The sequence below is a fragment of the Limulus polyphemus genome, unplaced genomic scaffold (assembly GCF_000517525.1).
Source record: "Limulus polyphemus unplaced genomic scaffold, Limulus_polyphemus-2.1.2 Scaffold185, whole genome shotgun sequence".
NCBI lineage: Eukaryota > Metazoa > Arthropoda > Merostomata > Xiphosura > Limulidae > Limulus > Limulus polyphemus.
The window spans coordinates 721,425-735,585 of record NW_013665795.1 but is presented as its reverse complement, the minus strand read 5'-3'; the positions used below and the strand labels follow the sequence as shown (position 1 = coordinate 735,585).

Sequence of the window (14,161 nt, the reverse complement as noted above, 5' to 3'; positions counted from 1 at the left end):
CAAGTGCCAAAATAGTATAAGTGAGCGTTTCATTGTTTCAAAACGTTTTAATGTATCGCACAATATGACTATCTTTGTAACACATCACATGTTATGGAATGGGAGAAAAGTAAAACATACTGACAGTTATTTAATTTGATCTTTGAACCCAAGAAAAATATATAACAGTTCAAGCCAACTTTTTAATACCACTTTACACGGAATCACTCAATAAAATTTATTAAGAGCTTCCGATCAAAGTAAACTAACTATATAAATCAGAACTAAAATGTAACCTAATGGTGTTACAAATCAGCACACAAGAGAGCTAATAATTTTAATAATAATATTTTTACCATTTATTAAATTGCATATTGATCATTCTAATAATGATAATACCACATGAATACGTGTGTTTTGCAATAGTCACGTTAGAATACTGAAATAGCCTTGATAATGTAGAGATCGAGGACAGAGGATCTAGGTTTACAAAATAGAATCTTGTACTTACGTAAGACACTAACGTCACCTGCATCCATTGGTCCTAGCCTGGCAAGGGTATCGAGTTGTTTGCAGACCTGAAGTCATGACAAGTAAATTTTGTTTACACACACATATATATATATGTATAAATACACAGTACGTTTTATGTAGTGCAAAAATGATTTGATTCTACTTCTAAATAAAAAAACCTTTATACTACAAACGAATATGTTTTACCGGTAACCTATAAACCTCAAGTTGCGAAATTGTTTTATATCTTTCATTAACGGTAAGAGTCCATATATCGCATTATACTAGGTAATATATGTTTTTGTTTTTATAACACTCAGTGTAAAAAAACTAACCAAATTAAAACTATTCATTTTTCATATAAAATACAGAGCGGATTATACCAGTAACAACTGGATTTAATTGCAATATTTATGATATTTTTTGTTTGATTTTTTTTACTCTTATGCTATTAGGGACGTTTTAACCAATAAAGTTATCTAACCATCCTTATAACTTAGCCTGAGTATTTCTATGGAAGGTATTTGTGTGAAATAACAATACATGAATTCATCAATTTTTAGAGAATTTATAAGGTTCGTTTGTTTGTTTTTAATTTCGCGCAAAGGTATATGAGGGCTATTTGTGCTAGCCGTCCCTAATTTAGCAGTGAAAGACTAGATGGAAGGCAGCTAGACATCACCACCCACCGCCAACTCTTGGGTTGCTTTTTTACTAACGAATAGTGGGATTCACCGTCACATTATAATGCCACCACGGTTGAAAGGGCGAGCATGTTTGGTGGGAAGGGAATTCGAATCCGCGACCCTCAGATTGCGAGTCATACGCCCTAACTACCTGGCCATGCCGGACCTTATAAGGTTCAGAAATACTTTAAAAACATAAAATATATATTCGACTTTGCATGATACATTTTTACTTTTTTTTAACAGAGAAAAGGCACAAAATGTTCATGGATTACAATATTTACCTTCGGTGACTCGGTGGTAAATCTGAGAGCTTGTAGCACTAATAATCGGGTTTCAACACCCAGGATTGTCAAAGCTCATTGTGTAGCTTTGTACTTAAGAACAAACAAACAAAAACCTTCCTAAAACACAAAATTGGCACTAAGGTATTAATTTCAAGCAATTTTGTTCAGAAACAGTTGAGCAAAATGTGCTTGAAAAGGTATGTAGAATCCTAACGTTAATTTTAGTGTTGCAGCACCAAGATTAAACGTTGTAACGTACAGAAATGGAAAACAGATAGTTCTACGTTAAACTTAAATGTGTATAATACAAAAATGATGTATTTACACCTACAAATCTGTAATTTCTGTAACTTATTTAGACTCTATCGTATAGAAAACTGTTGTCAGCATACCAAGAATACTGTTGTTTTGTGAACTTCGCGCAAAGCTACACGAAGGCTATTTGCGCTAGCCGTCCTAATTTAGCAGTGATAGATTAAAGGTAAGATAGATAGTCAACATCACCCACCGCCAGCTCTTGGGCTACTCCTTTACCAACGAATAGTGGGATTGACTGTCACAATATAACGCTCCCACGGCTTAAAAGGCGAGCATGTTCGATGACGAGGATTTGAACCTGTGACTCGCAGGTTGTCAAGAATACTGAGATGAAGATTTGGGATTAGGTAAAATGTATTAATATCACTAACTGATATAATATTTCCATGTGTAGTTATGCTTAATATCACATGTTTAAAAGATATTTGTAAATAAATGTTCTAGGAAAATGAAAAAGACAAATTATTCGAGTGAGAATTTGGTGCCAATCCGGCGTTTACTTTTTTTATAGTTTTTAGGCTAATACAAGCTTGAAAAATTATCAGTAAGTAATTTGAATAGGAAAAAAAAACAATACACGCAGTAAAAAGATATAATAATTTACAGAGAATTGGAATAAATAACTTTATACCTTTTTTTTTAATCGAATGCAGATGTTGAAAGAGTTACAATTTCTCTTAAGTAAGTTACATATAGAGAAACCTGCAGAGCTAGAAAACCCGCATTCCTTTAACCAATGGAAGAACCAATAAACTCGCGTGTCATAAAGGGGTAAAAAGACTAAAGCTGTTTGTTTTTGGAACCAATTAACATCCACTCAATGCTTATTAACATTGTTATGGTGTTAACGCCTTTAATAAACTGTAAAAGCATGATTGTAATTAATTACACTTGCCATGAGACATTAGTGTTAGACCTATTATATTTTTAACACTTAGTTCTTTGCTCAGGCCCTTAAATGTTTTTCAAGAAGAAGAATAGTGTATGTTTGTATTTAAAACACAATATGTCTGTCATATTCATTGCCGACGACGCGTTTCGCTCAATATAGAGCTCATTAGGCTGGCTGGGATACAACAAACACAGGAGTAGTCTGAACACTATTTGTATTACCCATTTGCTACAATAACAGTTGTTATGGATTGAATGTATTTTCTAAACTGGGGAAGCATGATTATAATCAATTATGCTTGTCATATAACATTAGTATTTGGCCTACCGTATTTTTAAACACTACGTTTTTTATTCAGTTCCTTAGGTGTATTTTTTGTAAGACGAAGAACACTGAAGGTACTAAATAAAGAACATAATAGGCCTATTAAGGAGATGACAAGTATAATTATTTATTAATATTGTTTCAAATCGAAAGCACATGTAACAGAGATTTTCCTTTTAATTAATATTCAATTAAAATTGATTGAAAATTTTCATTTTAATACAGCAGTTGTTCTACTGAAGAAAAAATATTCTATTTTAAATAAAGGCACCTGTATTTCATAAAATAAGAAAGATATGGCAAATGCAAACATTTATAACTGTTTTTTTACATATTTTTACCACAGGAACATTTCGTTCAAACGTCACAAGATATATAATTTTCTAATAGATTGTGCTGCTCTCTAGTAACAAATTTGCACACTATTTAATTTATAGAGTAAAATGCTACTCCCCCTGGAAGCCTTTTCTGTGTGTTCCGTAGTTTGTTTGTTTTTCCCTTCTGTTTCAGAGTAAAATGTCCTATACGAAGAAGAAGTTTGAGTATTTCATGTAGCTTAGCTTGTTTGTTAAAAAAAAACAACAGAGAATTAGAACATGTCATCTTTAATGACAAATTTAACATTTCGTTTTTGTATGCATTATACATAGCCAAGGACAGAAAACTTTAGTTCGAGTATTTTCTCTATATGAAACATTTCCTGTACTTCATTAAAATTATAATAAGTGTTATTTGTTTTCTATAATGTTTTGTTTATTTTTTAATTATGACATGAATGAATATATTATAAAAAACACATCTTAATTAATCTATGAAACATAAAAAAAAAAACATGAAAACACGTGGTCGAGTACGTTTGATAATAATATTATTAAATCTAAAGCAATTAAAAAATAATAATTTAAACAGGCCTGCATCTCGTTTCAATTTTATTTAAGGATCTTAGGAAATATTTTTTCATCTTCTATACGTTTATGAAAACAACAAACTAATTATGGAAACCAGAAGTCGAAACTAACTAAATAATAATAATAATGATGTTATTTTTGTTTTATCGGTTTTAACCAATCCCTCTTGAAATAAGAAACTAAGAAATTTTTTGTTTTTTTTGCATTTAGTTTTTACATATTTTATTTTATTTTATCTGTTAAGTAAAACAACTCCCTTATTGAAAAAGTTAGGTAAAAACAATAATAGCACAAAAAAAAGAAGAAAACAAGTAAAAAGTTTATTTCAAGAAGAGCATTTTCTTACCACACTTATGGTATTCAAAATGTGTATGTTTTACATTCTACCTTTATATTGATCACCAGTCATATCCTTACTTGTAAAAAGTTGTTGCTATGTTTAACGAAGCCCTTAATAGACGGCCTGCTGGTAAAATATCCTGTCCAATAAGCATGCGGGTCACTTGCATAAGGAAAAAAGTCATCAGATTTGGTAGGCCACGTCTTATTGGCTTGATTTAGGGCGTAGAGGTAGCAAGATGGTGTCGAATAAAACACGTTCACGTTACTTCCATTCTTTTGCTTAAAAAACGAATTAAAAATTTAATATATTCAGCTGTTTATATTACACTTTTCTAAAAACAAGTTATAGATTACCTCATACGATAAGATGATAGTTTAACACAACTACAGTATAATACAGGGAGTTAAAAGTTCAAGGTTTAGATTCTTGACATTGCAGACATTGTGTTTTCTCTTTTATCACGAAACTCGTTTTTACATATCTTAGTGTTTATATTATTTTTTATCCTCCACAATATCATGTATTAATCATATTCAATTTTTCTTTTACTTTTTACTTTTGCACAAACCTAGTATTGTTTTACTTTCATTGCTGTGAAGCCTAGCAGATGCAGGGTGAATTAAATGAAAAGGTAAACCATTTGTTTAAAAATAGAAAAAAAAAATGTGATTAGGTATTTGGAAGTATTATTTCAGATTAGTAGAGGTAATGATTTCACCAAAGCAGAAATGGTTTAGATGTTTTGATAAACAGGAACTTTAGCTTAGCGTTTCACTGTGATAATTTTTTTTTCTCACAAATTATAATCGATAAGCAAAAATAAACTTATTTGTCAGGATAGAATTCCAGTTAATAATGGTTGGTCCTTATTAAAGCATAAACTTTAGCTCTAGAATACTGACAGCAAGGAAGGGTTTATCTGTATTTGAAGGGTGGGTTATTACAGTGATTTATGATTTAAATAAATGAAACATTGTAAAAATAAAACAAGGCTTAAACACTTCACTTTAGACTTTCTAGTCTTTATTAGAATGTTGAACTAGGGTTAATATGCCTAAGTTTCAAGAACGTCAGAGCTGAAAACAGACACAGAAGTGCTGGGTTAAAATGGCGTGCATGTTCAAATAATTTTTCAAAAACATATTACTTTTTGGAATTGAAGTCCCAGTTAATAAGCGTGCGCTGGTTATTAAGATTTATGAGGTATCGTGAAATCAATTTATGAAAAAGAAATGTTTATGATGTTGGTTATTATAGGGAATACTTATTTTGATCTCAGTTGTTTGGGTTTTCTTGAAGCAAAATAATTCAGTTGATATACGGTGCGATAAAAAAAACAAATATGGTGCTGAGTTACACATATCATTTTTGACAGAAACGTTATTTATGTTTTCTATATCGCTGTGATTAGTTTTTACTTCAACCATTTTTACATTTTATTATTTTTATGTGAATAACGTCCCATGTTTAGTAGTTTACGTTAAGTAATGTAAGTCGTAATGCATAATTAGTACTGAATTAAGACTAAAATCATAAATGTTACGTGTAATAAAATGTGATATGCGATAATTACTTTTAAATATCAGTAGAAAAATAAAATTAATCAGTTACTTTACAAATTAGTAGTTAAGTGATGATTATTTCCAAACAAATTGATAAAATAAAAGAAGAAAAAAAAACGTTTATTATTCATCAAACATCAACGCAACCTTTACCTTTTCGTTCACGTACTTGATAATCTTGTCCAAGTTTTTATACCATAAGTTCGCGTTCTGATAGTTAAAGTCTTCTCCCATCGTCATTACAATGTGATTGGTGGTATACATTTTTGCCTGCAGTATAGGAACAACGAAATTTAGGTGAAAAACGAAAATTACCGACCTTTTAATTAATTCTTATTATTTGCTACACATAGATTCTATTATTTTGAAATAGATTTTGGAAGATCGTCTTCAATTAACATGTATTAATGTGACTATATCCGAACATACAATAATCCATGAAATTTCTTCTTTTTTGAACCTAATGGTGTTCTAAATTCGACTGCAAAGAGCTCATTTCAAAGTGATTTTTTTTAAGTTTATATTTAACTTGAAACATAATTGCTAAAATGTTTATTTTTTTTAAATATGTATTCAGTCGTAGGTCGTATTTATTATCCAGTTAGTTACCCAAGAAATTTTCGTAGCTGTAATGCACATATTTAAATAATGGCTCTTTATTTTAACAAATGTTTTAACTCTCAGATCACATATTTAAATAATGGCTCTTTATTTTAACAAATGTTTTAACTCTCAGATCACATATTTAAGTAATGACTCTTTATTTTAACAAATGTTTTAACTCTCAGATCACATATTTAAGTAATGACTCCTTATTTTAACAAATGTTTTAACTCTCAGATTGGCGATTTATTTTTATAGTGTTTAATTCAGGTGTGAACCTACCTATTATATCACATCGGGTAAGTTTATACTTTTATTTCTGCTACAGTATTCAATGTAAAGAACTGATAAAAATGTAATGAAATTACTCATTTTCTGCCTAAAATTACATAACTGACATAAGCAGTAATTAAGGAATTAATGACAGAACTAATGTTATTTTGTTTATATTTTTCGTTTGTCTCATAGGTTATTAAAAACATTGTAGCCAAGAAATAAACTCATGGACACACAAGAAATGTGAACCGTAAATAGATTAGAAAAATGGATTAGTTAACGTTTCGACTTTTCTCAGGATGCTTTTAATTTTAATCATACAAAGAATTACAAATAAGTCTTAAGTTCGAAACATTGATAAAAAATGTAAGTTGCTTATATGGAGCTGTTCAGAATCCTAATTTCATTGCTGCTTCAACTTAAAAGTCGGATTCTAATAATAATGTTTTTATTTATTCTTGTGACACTGGATATACGTGTTACATTAGATACTTACCTGTTCGTGAGCGATCTTGATGAAACTGTCCACTCTTTCGTTAACGTTGTAATCATGAAGACGGGGATCATCCTGGAAGTAAATAAATGTAAGTATAATTATGAGATCGATTTTCTTACTTTAATTCAAATGGATTTAATGACGTCACAGCAAACCCGTGACAACGTATTGTTTGTTTATATTTTTATAACCTGACCTAAAAAAACACTTGAAAATATAACTATTTAGTTACAAACTGGATATCACAATATTCTAAAAAAAAAGAAAAAAAAGAGAACAAATATTATCTTATAAAAAAGTAGTAAATTATTTATATCTTTTAAAAATTAATACCAAAGTTTCACCGAATAATCAGTAATAACTAAGTGATCCCTGATGGATCATTAGAAAATATATTCAAGAAATATAATCCAAAATGTTTTTTGTTTTTGAATTTCGCGCAAAGCTACACGAGGGCTATCTGCGCTAGCCGTCCCTAATTTAGCAGTGTAAGACTAGAGGAAAGGCAGCTAGTCATCACCACCCACCGCCAACTATTGGGCTACTCTTTTACCACCGAATAGTGGGATTGACTGTCACATTATAACGCCCCCACGGCTGAAAGGGCGAGCATGTTTGGTGTGACAGGGATTCGAACCCGCGACCCTCAGATTGCGAGTCGAGTGCCTTAACCACCTGGCACCACTTTCAAGGTTTCATGTTTCATCTTTTTTCTTTTATTTTGAAATAACGATACCCAGGCTACGACACTAGGGTTTTAACAAAAGCAGCCTCATATATTTAAAATTTTTCAGCTGATTTGTCTTACAATAGGATAAGAATCAAATCAAGCGAACAATTTGAATTACATGAGGTCAGGAACTTGCGAAGGATATGACATTTACAGGTGAGTATATCTTTATGGGATCATTTGTGCTATGCCATATGCACATAAATTTACAGATTTTGATTCAATTTATCTAAGCAGAAAAAGTAGCAGATATATTTCTGGAACACGGCCATCACTGAAGATCTGAATCTACTGAATAACAGTCGCGGTATTATTTGTTAAAATGTTTAAACTATATTCACTATTTATACACACTCGTACATACATATCTGTTCACTCAATATATTTGAAAACGCAGCAAAAACAAACTCATAATACCTCGGTTTACGTGTCATTGCCGATAAGAATGTTAATTAACACTGATGGCATATCCAGTCAGGAACTTTATAATACAAGTGATTACTGAAAGGAAAATGGCCGTTACGAACTTAAATAGTATATTAGCATGATTTCTAAAACTTCTATTCTAAGCAATGGTTGAAATAATGTTAATGAAATTTTGCACAATATTTCTGTAGCTTATTATTTTCTTGTCATTTTATATTTCATTGAAGCAAAATTCGTGTATCATATCTGAAGTAATTTATTTGTTTTGTTGTTAAGCGCAAACCTACACAATCAGCTATGTGTACTGTGTCAAATATGGGTATCGAAACGCGGTTTTTATCGTTATAAGCCTTGAAGAAATATGAAGAAGATTGTTTGAAGTTAAGCACAAAGCCACACAAAGGGCTATCTGTGCTCTGCCCACCACGGGTATGGAAACCCGGTTTCTAGCGTTGTAAGTCTGCAGACATACCGCAGTTCCACTGGGGGTCTTGAAAGAGATACTCTGAGCTAACTGCTATGGAATGAGTTGTCCTTATTTTTAGTTTCCAAAAGTTTCCCATGTCGAGAGATCTACAATTAAATCTATATAGTTTAATTAGTATCCTGAAAGATTGTTGGCACGATCATCGACCAAATGTCAATGTCATAGTAAGTAATCACGTAGTATCTCATTGAAATACATAGAAACAATGAAATTATTTGTCACCAACTTCAGGTCAACGGGGTTAAAAGAAACTAAGTGGTAGACATTTACATGGTATCCAGAAGGGGCACTGTTGTTTGTGTAAATAATATTTTTACTTATCCAAATAAGAAGATTATTAGCATGTTTAACAATTATAGCCATAAGAGAATCTTATGTGGATTATGATTATATTTCATTATTTTGACTTCTTACAGTATTAATTCTGGAAAATAACAAATAATGAAATTTATTTTTGAAAACATTCAAAAAAAAAAAAAAAACTCGCTAGGATTTCCTCATTTATCACAATGCCAAGCCCACAGTTTTAAATATTCGAACGAGTTTTTAACAGAAAAAATAAACATGATATGTCAAGACATATCAAAATATCTAAGTGATAGAAGTTGTGGAGGGTTTAAAATAGGGGTCAAAGATCTAGAAACGTATGGGAGCATAATGAGACAAACTGATGTAGTACGTGATATGTGTGTGTGTGTGTGTTTTTCTTATAGCAAAACCACATCGAGCTATCTGCTGTGTCCATCGAGGGGAATCGGACCCTTGATTTTAGTGTTGTAAATCTGTAGACTTACCGCTGTCCAATATATTACTATGAAAACAATATGTCAGATTTTAAAAATAATATACATATGTATATAACTTCTTCTTTTTGCCAATTGTCGAAATAAATAGCTTTTAGTTATATTTCTTAATAGTATAAATATATACTATGTTGTTGTTGGGCTTATGATTCTTCTACAGTAGGTGTCTGTGACTTGTTAGTGATAAATCCAACGATAAATAAACATCACGCACTTTACTTGTTTTCAAATAATAATATATATATTCGGAACAAGTTAAACGTATGTACAACAAAGTCTTCACACTATAGATATTACAGGCATATCATAAACACTATTTATATATAGTTCTCTTCTTGTTGTCAAAAGCCCTCTTAGGCCTATTCAATTACTTTAGAATTTTAGTTGACAAGTCGAACTATCTTCTCTATATTACTATCGTACTAGTATTCTGTGTGTGATTCACTTACAAGTTACACTACAGTTGTGGCGCAAGTTACCGTAATTCGTTTGGTCTTCTTTCTTCTGAAGATCTTCTGTTACTCTTGTCAAAGTGGTACAGGCTGATTTAATTACTTTAGAACCACGCTTTACAGAATAAAATTATCCTTCTTATCTTTTTTTTATACTGTTAGTTTCACTCTAACATATTAAACGTTAGGCCTATCACCTTTGCGGTACTTAACTTCACATAACTATATTATATTTTCCTATTAACTGTTTATTGTTATCTGTCTACTGCTTCCCGCTAGTCTCACGCTACTTATATCTTTATTACATAGTTGTCTGGCCACTTTCTATATGCTCGACACCAATTAGTTATTAACCAAACCTTCTACAATCGTCTGCTTTTAACTCTTATTATAACAAAACATAAAAAACATAAAAGGTAATAAAAATATTCACTCACAAATATATAAATTAATCACTAATATTTAAACCAAACAGTCTTTTATATCGTGACACAATATAAGAGATGTTGTTTGTATAATTTCGTGCAAAGATACTTATGCGCCATCTATCATCGAAACTTCAAACACATTTAATTTCTGGTTTTCTTTCCAAAAATCACACTCACTCTCGAAAGACGAAATAGATTCAAAACTTACCATAATAGGAACACTATCACACAGAGTATCAAAGCAGAACCCTGCAGGTGGACTATAGGTGTTTGGCAAAACTCCCGTGAAGAGGTCAGCAGCTGGACCTGCGGTGGGTGCGACGTAGATGATTGGTTAAAAATAATACGTTTATAACTAATTTCTTATTGTCAAAAAAAACTTTAAACGGCTGTAAAAATTGTTATGAGATAGATCTTGCCACTAATGTATCAAAGATAAGAAAGAGTTTTCTATTTAACAAAGACATTTTATTATTATCAATTTTTATAGAAAAAGAGGCTGATGGAGGGAGAGATCATAGTTCGTAGTAACGTGCGTAATGCTATAAAGATTTTTACATAGAAATATATTTACAGGTACCCTTGAAACGGAAGTGTTTTTTTCAAAACACATACGTTATTAAAAACAAATTATAAATTCTAATTTATTTGATCTTTCTTTGTAGTATAGATCTTAAAGAAAAACTTCACTTATAGTGCATGTTAATATATTATATGTCCAGGTTCTGTCTAGGTTTAAGTTCAATCATATTTAATCACATTTTAATGTATTATAAGTCCATGTTCTGTATAGGTCTAAGTTCAATCAGATTTAATCACATTTTAATGTCTTATATGTCCAGGTTCTGTCTAGGTTTAAGTTCAAACAGATTTAATCATGAAGTTGTATTTGCAAAATAAGAAACTGGATTGTTCATTTTTAACTAACTATTAGTAAAAAAATTGTCCACTCTTAGATTACTCCATTTTTATTTTACAACAAGGCTGGGCAATAAACCTTCTTCAGTTCTTACCTCAGAGCTAGATCAAACTAAACTGTAAACCTAGAATGTATTTTCTAGTTTCATACCAATGTCATCGCTTGCCTTCCACACCATTTCCATGGTTTGAGTTTTTTGTCTCTTTGACTTGTCTTGGTAATCAATACGTCCCAAGAACAGCCCGTCAAAATACATCTAAAATAATCATTAACATCTTATATAGTAGCTACTGTATTCAATATTTCAAGCACGACGTGAACATTTACTTGAGGTATATCTTAGTTTGTAACAATAATGTTTCACATTAAGTATATATGTCGATGCTCAGAAACAGTTCTTGATATATCACTAGAAATATGAATCAAACGTGAGACAGTTTATTTTCAACATTAAGTTTTAACATTAAATAAAACTCTGACAAGTTTTCCCATGTAAAATTATCTCTGTGTAATGAGCATGACATCACATAAAAAGTTGCGCTTAGTAACATATTTGATTTTTTCTTAATAATAATTCGTTACTTAAACATATATAAATATGCATTTATTAAATAATGTCGTTAAAAACAATCTTTACTGGAAAAATGTAGCATTTAATCCATTTCATGACCATATTATTAGTACATCAGTTAGAAAATAATCATTTCTGTTAGGCTACACACACACACACATAATAACAAATCCTCAATAAAGGAAACTACAACGAACTCAACAAACCTTTCTTCGTGATTAAGGTATATTTTGTTAGATTTGCTATGGTTTGTCTTGTATATATATTTATATATAATAGTATGACGGCAACAACAACAAACATTTTGTACGCGTGTTACGGAAACAAACATTTAATTCTTGAGCGTTTCAGTGTGTATATATATTCCATCTTCAAAAAGCTATATTAAACAAAGTAAAATATTAGGTTTAAAAATTTCTAACAATTTGTAAAGATGAATAAAAATACAGAGTAAAATATGAAGTTAATTAAAAAAAGAATAAGATAGTACAACAATTTAGGATAATGCAACAATTGTAATATAATTATACAAGTTATTCAAAGCAGGTTTAATTGTAGTGAAGTTGTGTTATCATTTAAAATTGAGTGTTTATTATTGTTATTATTGTCGTCGTACTATTATTTATAATTAAATTTCGATTCCTGTCGAATGAATCTGTTGCTAGTATATTTTTCTTTAACTGTCATTCATAACATTGAATTTTAAAAAGTCATGATTAGTGAATAAAGTTTGGATTTTTAAATAGTTTTTTTTCTAAAATATTAAGTTTAAGTATTTATTTATTATATATATATATATACATAAATTGTTTTGCCAAGACTTGTTAAAAACATCTATTTTGTAGCACTAGTGGACAGTTTACGTGTAATTTTGCTCTGGCTACTAAACGTTTTTATCTAAGCTTAAGAAGCTGGTGAATCTAAAAATATATATCCGTTCAGTAGTGCAGTTTCAGCTAACACATTTCTCATTAACATAAAAAATCTAATTATACAATTGCTTTTCAAAAGGTAAAGTTTTGTCCTAAAAAAATGTTGAATAACATTCTCGAATTTTTAAACTAAAATTTGAGAGAAGCAAAATGTCTCGTTAAAAAAGTTTTTCTATTATTGTTGTCAAGAAATCATGTTATTTGTTTTATTTTTAATAACCATTTCTGACGTTTTTATCCTATTGGGATCTAGAACAGAGTTATACATAATAAAAACAAGGAATTAATGTACTTTGTGATTCCTAATCTTACTTTTAAAATATTCTACAGGACTAATGAAATGATAACAAAACTGAAAACCTACATACTTTTCTGCCGTTTTTATCTTATTGGGATCTAGAACAGAGTTATACATAATAAAAACAATGAATTAATGTACTTTGTGATTTCTAATCTTACTTCTAAAATATTCTACAGGACTAATGAAATGATAACAAAACTGAAAACCTACATACTTGTGCAAACAAAGAAGCCTGTTCCCGAGAATGACCAAATGGATCAATCTGCCATCCAATTCGAGGAATCCCACAAGATCCAAAAGTATCCGACAGACGACGGAACCCCCAAGTCATTTGATCAATGATGTCATTGTAGTGGCACGTGGCTTCGTCATTCATGGACCAGCCGCCACCTATAAACTCCAATTGACCTACGACAGTAATGGAATATGGGCCATTTAACACACCAAAAGAATATATATATATATGTGAGAATTTATATTATTTTGAGAAATGTAGTAAATCTTTTTTATGAAGAGCGTTTAAAATATTCAATAGTCTTTGAATGGTTTGTTAGTTACTTAAAACACTATAACCTTTTGGTATAGCTCTGACGAGCTGGGCTCAAACCCGTGCAATACCTCAAAATATTCCCTCACCCCTACTTTAAGTTGTAGGTTCGTTATAAGAGCGACTATCAATCTTTTAGTGTGGATGGTAGGTGATAGGGTACTGTTGACTGGTCAGTAATTTATAATTAAGGAACACAGTAGCTAGCCTCAGTACTATTGGTATAAAAAAATACAACAGTTATTGAAAGTACAAAGAAACCTCATCGTTGTTAGATTTCCAATAGTCATAAACGTCAGCTAATTGAGCCGTATCGAATATTGTATTGTGCTTTTTAAATCTATATATTTCATTAAGCTTATATATTTTATACACAAA

At 30.5% G+C, this 14,161-nt stretch overlaps 1 protein-coding gene across 1 annotated transcript in view; it reads right to left on the bottom strand.

Moving 5' to 3' along the window:
- LOC106478151 (lysosomal alpha-mannosidase-like) overlaps nucleotides 1-14,161 on the bottom strand; it is a 49,412-nt gene that overhangs the window by 26,153 nt on the left and 9,098 nt on the right. The window contains exons 4-10 of the mRNA XM_022381690.1: nucleotides 13,451-13,644; nucleotides 11,583-11,688; nucleotides 10,722-10,819; nucleotides 7,188-7,259; nucleotides 5,966-6,082; nucleotides 4,325-4,528; nucleotides 491-557 (exon numbers count right to left, since the gene is read on the bottom strand). Of these exons, the coding sequence (XP_022237398.1) occupies nucleotides 491-557; nucleotides 4,325-4,528; nucleotides 5,966-6,082; nucleotides 7,188-7,259; nucleotides 10,722-10,819; nucleotides 11,583-11,688; nucleotides 13,451-13,644 (858 nt within the window). The remainder of the gene's footprint in view (nucleotides 1-490; nucleotides 558-4,324; nucleotides 4,529-5,965; nucleotides 6,083-7,187; nucleotides 7,260-10,721; nucleotides 10,820-11,582; nucleotides 11,689-13,450; nucleotides 13,645-14,161) is intronic.